The sequence below is a fragment of the Magnolia sinica genome, chromosome 17 (assembly GCF_029962835.1).
Source record: "Magnolia sinica isolate HGM2019 chromosome 17, MsV1, whole genome shotgun sequence".
NCBI lineage: Eukaryota > Viridiplantae > Streptophyta > Magnoliopsida > Magnoliales > Magnoliaceae > Magnolia > Magnolia sinica.
The window spans coordinates 22,823,121-22,837,454 of record NC_080589.1 but is presented as its reverse complement, the minus strand read 5'-3'; the positions used below and the strand labels follow the sequence as shown (position 1 = coordinate 22,837,454).

The 14,334-nt window shown below is 39.3% G+C and overlaps 1 protein-coding gene across 1 annotated transcript; it reads left to right on the top strand.

The window, feature by feature from the left end:
• The first annotated feature begins 2,177 nt into the window (after positions 1–2,177).
• Positions 2,178–3,020, top strand: LOC131230463 (uncharacterized). The gene is made up of 2 exons (XM_058226386.1): positions 2,178–2,345; positions 2,442–3,020. Exons 1-2 carry the CDS (start codon positions 2,178–2,180, stop codon positions 3,018–3,020), a joined length of 747 nt encoding a protein of 248 aa, XP_058082369.1.
• The last annotated feature ends 11,314 nt before the right edge of the window (positions 3,021–14,334 follow it).

The following is a 14,334-nucleotide window of genomic DNA, read 5'->3' as shown; positions in this document are numbered from 1 at the left end:
GCATTGTTCGATCGTACTGTGATTTCCTAGCCATCTTGCGGTGTTCACTTAGCGATTTCCTAGCCATCTTGCGGTGTTCACGTACAATACGATTTTCGGGTGATCTAGAGTTTGTATGTTACTTGTCTCTTCATCTTGTGGTGTTCAATCGTACCATGATTTTTGGGTGGAGTGAGTGTTTGCTTAGAGATTTCCTAGCCATCTTGCGGTGTTCATGTACGATATAATTTTCGGGTGAAGTAGACGTTGGTATGTTGTTGTCTCTTCATCTTGCGGTGTTCAGTCGTACCATGATTTTCGGGCGGAGCAGGTGTTCGCTTAGCGATTTCCTAGCCATCTTGCATTGTTCACGTCGATATGATTTCTGGGTGAAGTAGACATCGGTATGTTGTTCTCTCTTCATCTTGCGGTGTTCAATCGTATCATGATTTTCGGGTGGAGGGGGTGTTCGCTTAGCGATTTCCTCGCCATCTTGCAATGTTCACGTATGATTTGATTTTCAAGTGAAGTAAAGGTTTAAAGCTTGATTTTCTAACCATTTTATGGAGTTTGTAAGATTTATTATTCGACTACTTGGATACGATCACTTGTATTGTGATTGCTATTATGGTTTGCTAATGATGAAATTGTGTTGATTGGCTTAATTTTGAGTATGTGAATATAATTATGCATTGTGTTGTTTAATATATTCATTTTTATGACTTGTGATCTATTCTAGATTATGAATTATGAGTACGTAATCTTAGAGGGTGCTCCTCACTACGATAGTCATTGACGCTATCAAACCGTAACAGTTGATGCAAGTATAGGGCGAGCCGATGTTGTTCACTAGGTTGCTAGAGCAGATCGAGTAGTTAGGGAGCTAGGCGGGGTCCTTGCGGCCCATATCGAGCCCCACCACTAGCTGATAGATTTTGTTTCTGCTTATATGAACTTTGTTATTTGGGATTGTATAAGTCCTATATGGGCGCTACATTTAGAATTTTGTAATGGTCAGAATGTTTTTACTTAATGTATGGTTTATTGTAGCTTCGTTGCTGTTAACCCTGATTAATGACAAATGGTTCAAATTTATACTGGATTTTATAGGCTAACACTCGGGTTTTTCGGAAATAGGTTATATACTCGGGTCTTGAAAATACAGGGCGTTATAGTTGGTATCAGAGCGAGTTTAGATAAACCAGGCCTTGGGAAAAAATGAGACTTATATGACCTCAAATAATCCATAGTTGCGTTGAAGAAAATAGAGACTTGAAACTAGGTTTCATTCCCTTAGCGTTAGCGTAATTTATAAACATAGAAATCTAAATTTTAGGCTCCCTTGAAAAGTTAGGGTTAACCATTTGTACTTTGAAACACAAACCTAAGTTCCTTTGTGAATTGTGATTGTTGAATCTATGGACTTAAATTTTACGGTCCCTTATGATTTTAGATTTAGCCATTTGAACTTAGAAGCAAGAACTTAGGTTCCCTTGTAAATTATACATGTTTGAAACTAGGGACTAAACTCAGGTACCGTAAGGAAACGAGTACCCACCATGTTGTGCGTTAAATCAAACATAAGCGCTCTATAAGCTTAAGGAATTAGATTAGGATCTTGTAATTTAAATCCCCTAATACATCCCTTTGTTTAGAAACGACATCTCTTGTATGTTCCAACAAATGGAAATAACTAATAATAAGAATATAGAATTTTAGGCGAAATTCCAGCCCTAGGCTAGGCTTGTTGAGACTAGCTTTGAAATCTTGGGTAAGTTTAACGTATATTAAACCCAAGCCCTCACGTAGAAATTTTAGACTCCCATGAGGATTTCTAGGATAACCATACTTATAAATAAAATTTTAGGTGTTGTGGAAAGTTGGGTTAAATTCAAGAACTCATAAGTTTAGACCCCTTATAGTCCATCTCAGGACACAAAAATAACTTTAAGATTATCGTAGGACCCTAATAATAGGTCGAAGACTAGAAGATGTAGGTATAAGGATGCTTAGATGGTCATCTTAGGATCTTTGGAATCTTGTTGCACCTAATCGCAAGGGATAGGGAGTTGTTGAGCACCTAATTTGAACAATACTCCAGTTGCATGATTCGTATAAACTGCCTTATGATCTTAGGTTAAGACTTGTTTAAACTTATGTGGATAGGATAATGATAAATCCTTTCTTTTAATAGGACTATGGCCACAAATTCTCATCGTTCAAAATCGCAAACTTTTCATTTGCTAACTTCGCCAACAGAAGAAGTTGTTAGAGAAGGGAGTCCTGAGTACTCTCCTGCACCTCTAGTTAGGCCAAGTGGCCCTGAAAGAGAGCCTACATCAAGAACTATCTCGTCTCAGTCGCCTGTGAGTCATGTGGGCACACTTCCGCCAAATATGCAACCTGAAACCCCACTTGGCGATGTTATTAGTCAGCTGACTACCATCGTATAACAACAACAGGCTTCGATCGCCACACTATTAGAGGCTCTCCATCATAATATACATGCATCGGCCTCAAATACTGAAGAGATTAGTGGGGTAGATATGTTTGAACGGTTTCAGAGGCTGAAGCCACCGTCCTTCTTAGGAGCACCAGATCCAGTTCTAGCAGAACACTGGCTGAATAGAATGGCCAAGATGATGAGGTCGTTGGGTTGTTCGAATGCCCAAAAGGTTATTCTCGCCACTTATGCCTTGGAAGGCGACGCCGATATATGGTGGGAAGGCATGCTAAGAAGAGTCTCATCTGATTATGAGTGGACCTGGAATGAGTTTAAGAAAAGGTTCAATGAAAAATACTTTCCTCCGTGCTATCGCCACGAGAAAATATCTGAGTTTCTCAAATTGGAACAAGGGAATATGACAGTGTCACAATATGCAGCGCACTTTGACGAATTGTTACGATATGCACCAAAGGCTGTTGAGGATGAGGAATATAAATTGGAAAAGTTTAAGGAAGGTCTCCGACCGAAAATCCAGTTGGGATTGTGCACCTTCGACTTTACTGACTTCGCTGATCTCATGGACAAAGCCATGTGAATAGAGAAAGACTTCGAGCGTAGGGCCAAAACACGTGCTCTTATTTGAGGTTCAGCAAGCAAAGCCAAGACGGCACCATCTTCATCTCATATGACTGAGAAGAGGGTGAAATTAATGTCTCACCTGATTCATTCTTCGAGTCAGGGTAGACTCTGCAGCTATTGTGGCAAATCAGGTCATATCTTAAGGCGGTGTTTCAAGAAACAGCGAGATGAGAGGACTTCCTTGAATCCTGCTCAAGCCTCGCAACCTCAAGCACGAGATCGAGGAGCTCATCGCATGTACGCCTTAGATACACCCAACCCTGAGCGAGCAGATCAAGGTACGATCTTTATAAATCTTCCTTAGCAGTTAAAAGGTAGTTCGTAAGGATTATAAATATTTAAGAATGTGTAGTAAGGTGACTAAAACAATTAGAAATGATTTGATTATAGATTTTAGGATAGCACCCCGGATAGCTAAATTGCAGTGTTGAAACATAATGAATCATTTAGGTTTATTCTTTAGGAAAATAGGAAATTAAATAACATATCTCAAATGAATAGAATGATCGGGAACAGGAATCGACGGAACCATGTTTAAGCAAATTCATGCGGTCTGACTTAAATTCTAAATCTTGATGGTTACAATGATCTCAATGCCCTGATCAAGTAGAAGATCGATATTCACTGGGATTGAGAAGGATATTAGTAGACTCACTACCCGGCCAGGCAGAAGTTTGATGTATTGGATTTAAACCTACTATAACCGTCCTTCTGTGTTGCCTAAATAATTAGAACATGAAATTTTTGTAGTAAGATATCCGCTTACCTTAGATGGTAAGAAACTATTCTCGATTTCATTCATGGTGGAAGAACTGAATTTCGGGGACGAAATTCTCTTTAAGGGGAGTAGATTGTAACACCCCGTACTTTTCTGTACTCGGGTGTTACCAGGAAGACCAAATAATTCATGATATGATTGTGTGTGTGTGTGTGTGTGTGTATATATATATATATTATATTTCAATATAAAATAATTTTATAATTATTTGTAATAATACATATGTTTACTTCAATTATTCAGGTTATGTATATTATTTATTTTTATTATTTAAACTGTATATAAAATAAATTGCATACCAACACATCACAATATAATTGATGCATATTAATTAACGCTTGCATTTTATAATTTTAACTATATATTGTCGTATTATACTACACATATAAAATATGTATCACTTAATATTAATCTTACTATACTATATATGCATAAATAATAATAAAAGAATAATAATACATTATAAATATTAATAAATACTTATCCATGACTATTAATTTATTATACTAAGCAAATATGTATATATATTTTTATTATATAATCTAAAATAGATAGTGGCCCTAATAGGCTCGCCAGTTAGATGGACGACCCTGATTGTGAGTGTGGATCCCGGATCTCCATCGGATCAATGATAATGGACACTAAATGGCCATATTTCAGTTGATACAGCCCACCTACGCCATGGATCTACCCCATTCTTTGGGCCAGGCCCTAGTTTAACCCGACAAAACAGATAAACGGAGTGGATCACATCACGAACGTCCCAGTGGGCCCCACCTTTAATGCGCATGTACGTGGAGTGCGTGCACTCACTATGCACTGGACCATGGGAGTTAGTCAAACTTAGTTGACCCGTCAACTACTAAAGAGGGAAGGATTTCAAATCCTCTCCCGCTGCGACAGTTGGACAAGCAACGCCCATTCTCATCCGATCTCGGCCCACTATCAGGGATCCCTTGCCTAATCCAGATCGTTCATAATGTGCAGGACATTGGTCTAACCAATCCCTGTTGGTTTTAACTGTTGGATTGCATACATGTGCACATAATCTTAGCCACAAATCAGGCTAAGAAGCGCGCCCATTTTCAAAAACGGAAAGAAATCTGCTTTCTTACTTTTCAGCTCAACGGATCCTTGTGAAAAGCTCTCCCTTCATCCTAGCCATTGGAATGAGCTCGTCTCGACCGTTTGTTTTCATGCAGGCTAGCGCTGTCAGCTAAAACCGACGCTGGTTTTTGTTGCACCAACAGTTTCTCTCTGCCATGAATTCAATCCAGACCATCCATCCTCCATCTGACGGCTTAGGGAGATTTAGGGCATCAAACAAAGAGCTTATATTGCAAAGGGTGCGCTGCCCTATCCCCTATAGCCACACCAGCGAGACATACACCATTTTCTTCCATCTTCGAACCCATTGAGAAGAACTCGTTGAAGCTTCGATCCTTCACATCCTCAAGCTTCCTAATGTCCCTTTGATCAATCCACCAACCGGAATAAAGAAAACTCCATCGGGTGGCGATTTGTCATTAAAGTCTAAGCTTCTTCCCCGAGTACAACCTCTTCTTCGCTGTTGTCATAACCCACTCCGAGTTTCGGGTCTTGTGAATGGTGCCCGAGCTGAGTTCCGGCTCGGTCTGAATCTCACCAAAGAGAAGAAAATGGTGAGAAAGAGAGAAGGGAGAAAATAGAAGAGAGAATAAAGGGAGAGCGGTGGTGCTGTGTTGCACCAGCTCAAACCGAGCCGAGTCTGGTTCAAGCCAGGGGTGCCGCTGGGTCTCTAGAGAAGCAGAGAAGAAGGGAGAGAGGTAGGAGGAGAAGGTAGAGTGAGGGAGAGTGAGGTGTGGTGTAGCCGCACTCGCGTCCGAGTGCAAGTTGCAGCTGTGTTAACTCGACTCAGGCCAACACCGAGTTGGGTGCGGTCTGGTCGAGTCCAAATGTTGTCTGGACCAACAGAGAAAGAGGAAGAAAGGAAGAAAAACAAAGAGGGAAGAAAAGAGGGAGAAAGGGCAGCTTCAGGCTGCTGTCCAGTTAGAATCGAGTCGACTCGGTTGGGATCGAGTCTGACTCGGCTGAGCTATGTGTGGATCTGATCTAGGTTAGTTGGGATTCCAGCAAAAAAAGGGAGAAGAAAGTGATGGAGTGATAAGGAGTAGGAGAGAGAGAGAGAGAGAGAGAGAGAGAGAGAGAGAGAGAGAGTTGGTAGCTGAGTCAACTCGCTGCCGAGTTGAGTCTGAGTTGACTCGGTCCAGGTTGCTGCTGAACGTTCCAACAACAGGGAGAGAGTAGGTGAGAGAAAGAAGAAAAAAAAAGAAAAAGAAAAAGAAAAGGAGAGAAGATAGGGAGAGGAAGGTTGGGTGGCTATTGCACTAACCGAATCACCTCGGTTGAGTTGTCGACCTAGTTTGGGCTTGGGCTTGAGTTTGGGCCTTGTGAGAGTTTAGAAAGAGTTGGGGGAAAGAATGAGAGAAAATAAGAGGGAGGGAGAGAGGTGGAGCTACAGAGTCATGGTTGAGTCGACTCAGCCACTATCGGGTTTCGTCACTGAGTTAAGTGCTTTAACTCGCTAAGACCGAGCTCAAGCTACCTCAAATAGACCACACCTCAAAGTGAGTTTAAGGCCTTGTAACTTTAGCCTTCCAATAGAATCTTAGTTATTAAGCTTTTATTTATGATGATTATTTATTTCTCTCATTGTCCTCATCTAGTTTCTCGACCATGCTAGATCCATACTAGAGAAGGTGACCCGAGTTGAAACCATTTCAATCAAAATTTAAGGTGAGGACTCACCCTTTGAGCTTCCCACTTAAATTCATCAATCTAGATATGGATGGTACATTGATTTCTTTTGTTGAGTTACTTACCTTATTACATAAATATGTTAATTTGTTGTGAAATTGATTCATATAATGGACATGTCTCTTTAAATTTAGCAAGTATAAATGATTTGATGCTCACATGCTATTTCCATTTGTATAACCTGCTAGTTGATTAGACGTTGCTACTTGTGATCATTTAATGGATGGAATGAGACATGTTGAGGACTAACCATCTTACGGGCCCTATTTGACTTATACGGGCTTGACCACACACCTGCCTTATAGCTTGGACCATACTTTGCCTTACATGGATTGGACCGTTAATTTGCCCTTAGTAGCCTTGATGGAACATTGGTGCCTTTTGTGGCTTGTTGATTCTCTCTTCATTTTGCGACGTTCCATCGTATGATGATTTCTAGGTGGAGTGGGTGTTCGCTTAGCGATTTCCTAGCCATCTTACGGTGTTCACATACGATGTGATTTTCGGGCGATGTAAAGTTTTGCATGTTGGGTTGCTAGCCATCTTACGGTGTTCGATGTACTGTGATCTCAGAGTGGAGCGGGTGTTCGCTTAGCGATTTCCTAGCCATCTTGCGGTGTTCACGTACGATACGATTTTCGATTGGTCTAAAGTTTGTATGTTGCTTGTCTCTTCATCTTGCGGTGTTTAGTCATACCATGATTTCTAGGTGGAGCAGGTGTTCGCTTAGCGATTTCCTAGCCATCTTGTGTTGTTCATGTACGATATGATTTTCGGGTAAAGTAGACTTCGGTATGTTGTTGTCTCTTCATCTTGCTATGTTCAGTCGTACCATAATTTTCAGGCAGAGCGGGTGTTCGCTTAGCGATTTCCTAGCCATCTTGCGTTGTTCACGTCGATATGATTTCTAGGTGAAGTAGACGTCGGTATGTTGTTCTCTCATTATCTTGCGGTGTTTAGTCGTACCATGATTTCCGGGTGAAGCGAGTGTTCGCTTAGCGATTTTCTAGCCATCTTGTGGTGTTCACTTACGATTTGATTTTCGGGTGAAGTAGAGGTTTAAAGCTTGATTTTCTAACCATTTAATGGAGTTTGTAAGATTTATTATTCGACTACTTGGATACGGTCACTTGTATTGAGATTGATATTATGGTTTGCTAATGATGAAATTGTGTTGATTGGCTTAATTTTGAGTATGTGAACATAATCATGCATTGTGCTGTTTGACATATTCATTCTTATGAATTGCGATCTATTCTAGATTATGAATTATGAGTGCGTAATCTTAAAGGGTGCTCATCACTGCGATAGCCATTGACGATATCAAACCATATCAGTTGATGCAGGTATAGGGTGGGCCAATGTTGTTCACTAGGTTGCTGGAGCAGATTGAGTAGCTAGGGAGCTAGGCGGGGTCCTTGCGGCCCATATCGAGCACCACTACTAGCTGATAGATTTTGTTTCTGCTTATATGAACTTTGTTATTTGGGATTGTATAAGTCCTATATGGGCGCTACATTTGGAATTTTGTAATGGTCAAAATGTTTTTACTTAATGCATAGTTTATTCTAGCTTAATTGCTGTTAACTCTGATTAATGATAAACGGTTTGAATTTACAAGGGATTATAACTCGGGTCCTGAAAACACGGGGCGTTACACTAGACCCGTCACCCCTATCTTGGATCATGTAGAGCCTTAGAAGGCTAATGTAAGACATACCACATAGGCTCCTATAGTTGTAGAAGGAGCACGTCGTTCAGTTTATACTCGTAGTATGTGACATGTCGGTGATGGTCGATTGTGGATTATTGTTGTCTGCCCTATCAGATAATCGTGCCTATGTACTTTATTACATCATGATACATACCCATATGCATCATATGTATGCTTGTTATGAGGAGTGATTGTTCATAGCATATGCCATTGGGTTAGTTTATATGGAACTCCTTGTGAGATGGAGTTGCCCCACATGATCGCGTGGTACGCGCATGTCTGATACATGACTGGATGATAGGACTCATGCATCTCGTATTGTGTGACATGATCACTTGGCACCCTAACGATATAGATGGGACACCCACCAGAATTTTTTTCTACATGTGGTGCTATAGATGTCCCTGGGTGAAATTTCCTAAACCCTCTTGGTATCAAAGGAAGCTCCAACGTCTAGACCGAGTGGATACATGAGCGCCTGGATGCTGAATACTAGTAGGTGGTGTCTCTCACTATGTCATGGTCGGTTGGGAGGGGGTGTGGGCTTATCTGCCTGAGTGAGGGGGCTATAAGATAAGCTGAGTTTGACTGGCTCATAAATGGGTCCGCTATCAACGAGCCGAGTAGGTATTGGCAGACTACTGGCTAGGCGGATAATGAGGTCTTTTCCACTCGCTAGTTGTATTGCTAGGGAGGTGGTAGCCATTATGGAGTGTTAGACCCCGATGATGATCCCAGAGTTGTACGGTACTGATATGTGGACTTACTGAGTAGGAATTGCGTACTCAGCATTTGACTCAATCATTCATTCATTCACTATCCACTCGGACATATGATGCGCAAGTAGATCATTACACGCACCTTCACAATGACTATGATTTCGGTTGGGTACGTGACTAACCTGAGATCAGGAGATTACCACGTAGAGTCTAGCTATCTAATTTTAGGTATAGAACTAGTTTGGATAGAAGTCCCTTGTGATAGAACCCACAAATTGTGATACCACGTACTATCATCCCGATTACATACTCCAGCCTTATCATTTCTTTCGCATTTGCAAATTGCATTGCACCCTTAGTTTATGACATTTAATTTACTATGTTTATGCGTTGCATGACTTAGATACGACTGACGATATTCATAGACTTGTCAGGGTTTACATATTGCATTGTTTCCTCAGTATATGATACTGCCTTATGATGTCTTTGCGTCGCTTAGTCTGGATAAGTCTGATGATATTTATGAACTTGCTAGTATTTCTGCTTACTATGATATTTATATGCTTGGCACATGCATTGCACACATACACCACCCTCTAAGCTTCTTGTAAGCTTATGCACGATCATTGCGTGCAGGCAACGTTATGTCACAGTAGAATTGAGGTAGGAGCGTGCAGGCCGAGCTTTGTGGAGATTTTATTATATACTTGTATTTCCTTTCAGCATTGTAATTAACTGTTTATATTAGTGGATATGTGATGATGATGTTGCTCTTGTGATTTGGGTACACATGTGGTTATGCTCCTTTACAAAAAAATTTACATTAAAAATCCTCCTTGTAGGATCCCATGATCAGAATCTTGCGTATAGGTGCCGGGAGCCAAGAATGGGGTATTATGGAAGTTGTCAGCGCCAGATTAGGCGATCGATAAATTTGTGAGCCCAGTTTCCGAATTTAGGGCGTGACACAATGACCCTTCAATGCACCAAATTCTGACACATACACTCTTGATTGGCGGAACTTTAATTGGAGAAATGAAACAACTACGAATGTAACCAATTATCCTTAAGGGCCACTAGTGGACCCCAACCCAAGAGAACCCTTAAGGATACATTAGATGCATTCATGCAGGGGCAACTGTAGGATATGAATGAACTCAGAACTTCGGTTATAAGACTTGAGACACGACTAAATGTTAGGGAGACTGGGACCTTTTTGGCTTAGCCTCAACCTAACCCGAAAAAGGACAATTTGAGATAATTGATCTCAACTCTTCGACTCAACATGTGGAACATGTTAAAGGCATCACCACCCTAAGAAATGGAAATGAAATAGACAAAGAGATTCCAAGGAAGGGTGAGAAACCTAAGGAGTTGAAAGACCTAATGGAGAATCTAGTAATGCTCCACATGACAAAAAGCCATCATACGGATACAAGCTAGTGACCCCATTTTCCCAATATTTCATCAAATAAAAAAGGCCAAGTGAGAAACATGATATTTTAAGGTTTTCCAACAAGTCAAGATCAACATCCCCTTGTTGGATGCAATTAAACAGTTCCTATCTTATGCCAAATTCCTAAAAGACGTATGTTCGGTAAAGCAGAAGTTGAACGTATATAAGAAAGCCTTTTTTATTGAACAAGTGAATGCTATCATAAATTAAAATACTCCCTTAAAGTACAAGGATCCTGGAAGTCCTATGATCTCATCTGTAATAGGAAATTTTCGAGTTGATAAAGTACTTTTAGACCTTGGGGCAAGTGTCAATCTGATACCATACTCGGTATACAAGCAATTAGCCTTGGTGAGTTGAAACCCACCAAGACAATGTTACAATTGGCCGACCAGTCGACTAGAATACTGAGGAGTGTGGTAGAAGATGTGTTGGTCCAAGTAAGTGATTCTACTACCCGGTAGATTTCATCATCTTGGATACACACCTAGTTATAAATGAGAATACTCAAATTTCTATCATATTAGGCCAACCATTCCGAACCACTACTAACACCATAATCAATTGCCGGAATGGAATCAAGAAATTATCTTTTGGGAATATGACTTTAAAAATGAATATGTTTACTTCTACACACCATAAGAGGATGAGGATATAATCCATGAGGTAAACTTGATAGACATATTTGAGGATGATGATTAGCCTCTTTTAACTAACACCTCTGAACATCTAAAAGTATGCTTGGGTTGAGTGTGAAACATTGCACAATTCCCCTCTGTTGTAACTTGGTTTTATGAGAATTAATGTACTTAAGTGAATTTATTACGCATATTTTCTCTTTTGAGGTGATTTTGAGAGCTTGAAGTGGAATGGATACTAAAAGCATAAATTTGATGCTCAAGAATTATTAAAGTAAGGATTGGATCTTTGGTGGTCAAGATTGAAGATTTCAAGAGTCTAAGACCTAATAAAACTAATTGAATAAGGAAGGAATCGAGATTGTAAAGTACAGAAATCTGAAGCTGCTGAACTTAACAATTCGATGACATCAAACACAACTTCGATGCCATCGAAGTAAATGTTCGATGCTATCGAAGGAGGCTCGATCACATCGAAATTTCAGAGAAAATCAAGTTTGGTTGTTAGACATATGGATGTAATTCTCAATCCCATCAAAGACACCTTTGATCCCATCGAAGCGAAGCTCAATGACATCTAAGCCAATTCAATGACATTGAAATTTTCATAAATTTTGGGACAAACTTGCTAACAAGTTTAGGATGTTTCTCAATTCCATCAAACACATATTCAATGTCATCGAAGGTCGAGCGATCTCATCGAAGAACTTACGAGGAACAGTTTTCAAATTCGAATCAAACTCAAAGTCGAAGCTTTGATGCCATTGAAGTCCCATCGAAGTGACATCGAAGCTACATAAAACTGTGTAAATTGAAGTCGGTTCTGAAGTTGGTCGGAATTTTCCCTATAAATAGTGATTTTCTAGGTTCTCATATAAGCACGGATTAGAGTTGGAAGAGTAGAGAAAAGGGTGGTGATACCCCCAAGGAATTCTTATTCATTTTCTAGTTAGTTTTTCATGTTTTTCTTTAAGAGTTTTAGCTTAATCATGTCTTTGGTTAACTAATCTCTTAGCTAGAGCTAAGATGTGAAGCTTGAAGTTTATTTTGATGTTTTTCTTACTTTGATTCAAATTATGATCTTTATGTTAGATATTTCATAGTTTATGGTTTGAATTTAAGAAGTATTTTGATTATTACTTTGATCTACTGTCGACTCTCGGCACGGTAGATGCTTGGGAACACCCTTAATGCTTTCTTCTCATTTAGTGATTGTTTGATTTGTAGAATTCCTTGATCTACCATTGACTATGGGCATGGTAGATGCTTTGAACTCTCTACAATCAATTCAATAAGACTGTTATACTTGGATAATTACTATAAATGTCCATATTTATGTTGGAATTATTTTATGATGCTTTAATTACTATATCATCCAACTAGATAGATTAGGACGTCAATTCCAATTAAAGTATTGATTCAATCAAGTAAGGATGCATTAAGAGGACTGTAAGTGGATCTTTGGTGCTCTAGTGTCCATAATTTTGTTAGTTTCAATTTACAACAACATCTCTTTCAATTATAATTTTAAGTTTAGTTACTGATTATAAATATAAAGTAACTCAAAAATCACACACATTCAATCCTTGTGGGTGTGACATCGGTGTCACCGAGATTATTACTACTTCGTAACCTTGCACTTGGGGTTTAAACGAGCACTTGACACACTTTAAATATTCAAACGATCTTATGATTAGAGATAAAGTGAATGACTTACGAGATTGTGTCCCGGTATCTAACATTGACCAGGCAACAAGTTGTATTGATAACCCTCCTTCCACCAACGCCAAATGTTCATCATTACAGGTGGAGGAGTTGAATTATGAGGCTTCAGGTTTTAAGGAGACTATGTTGAACAAATTTTCTGATATTTAATTGTTTGTAATCTCTTATTCACCACAGCCCAATAACATTGAAAATTTTTCTACTATAGGTGAAACATATACTCTTTGGACACCTCGGGACGTAAAGAAGAAATTCTTTGATGATGTGTATAGATTTCTCTGGACAGTACTGGTCCAGGACATCCAAACTTATTCTAAAATAGGTTTTGGATGATCCTGTTAAAAAGCTTACTGAGAAATCTGTTAAGGATTTGCCAGAGGAAGAACAGATACCTCTGGATGATGGATTAAAAAGTTTGCGCTTTCTTAGGATTAATCCAATGATGCCTAAGGGTACATTAGATGCTTTCGATTCCCTACGATTGATGTTTGAGTGCTTGATGGAAGAACCAATCAATTGAATACATATTCATCTTAATACTTGTGAATGGTTTAACCACTCCATCATCCGATTGGATAGATTAAGACTTCAATTCCAGTTGAGTTATCTTAGATTGAATTAATTAATTGAAATTAATATTGCTAAAAGTGGATTCCTGAATCCTTAAGTGTTTTATCACTACTGTTTACTTTTCCCTTTACATCGTTGGATTAAAATCCAACCGAGAAAGTTAGACTTAGATTAATACTAGGCCGTGTTCCCCATTCCCTATGGATTCAACCTTGGTATTACTAAGTTATTAATACATTGCAACTTTGAATTTGGAGTTGGCGAACAAGTAGCACATCCCACACACACATGTACACTATTATTTATATACTAGTTGCTTAATTGTCACATCCTTTATAGTTTATGTGATTGGACCATTTAATGGCTTTGAAGCCTTAAAGTTAATTAGCTAACTTAGTTTATATTTCATATTAGTTTAAGTAGGCAATTGTGTCTTAATTGGCTAAAATTTTATTTGGTCTTAATCACCCCCCCTGGACATAGTCATCATTCCTTAGCTTCGCCAAGCTTCTGCACACAGCAATTTCAATTGGTATCAGAGGAGGTTCCTCTTAAAAGGCTTAACCACCTGGAGTGAGATCCGAATGAGCTTTAGAATGATATCGGCTAAGGTTAACCAAGAACATGAACATATCTGTAAACGTAGTATGGGTAAGCCGTTTAGGGACAATAAAGGATTTGAACTTATTAATCATATCTTTGCCTCAATCCCTCTGGTAATCCAAATGGACTCGTCTACTTCGGAAAGTAACTTAGGAGTCTCTCTTGCATGCCATACTTTTGGAGATATTGGGCACTTTAAGTTTGAATGTGCAAGCTTTAAAATGACCCAATCCATATCAGTCTCAAACCAAACTGAAGAATTCTTTGTGAC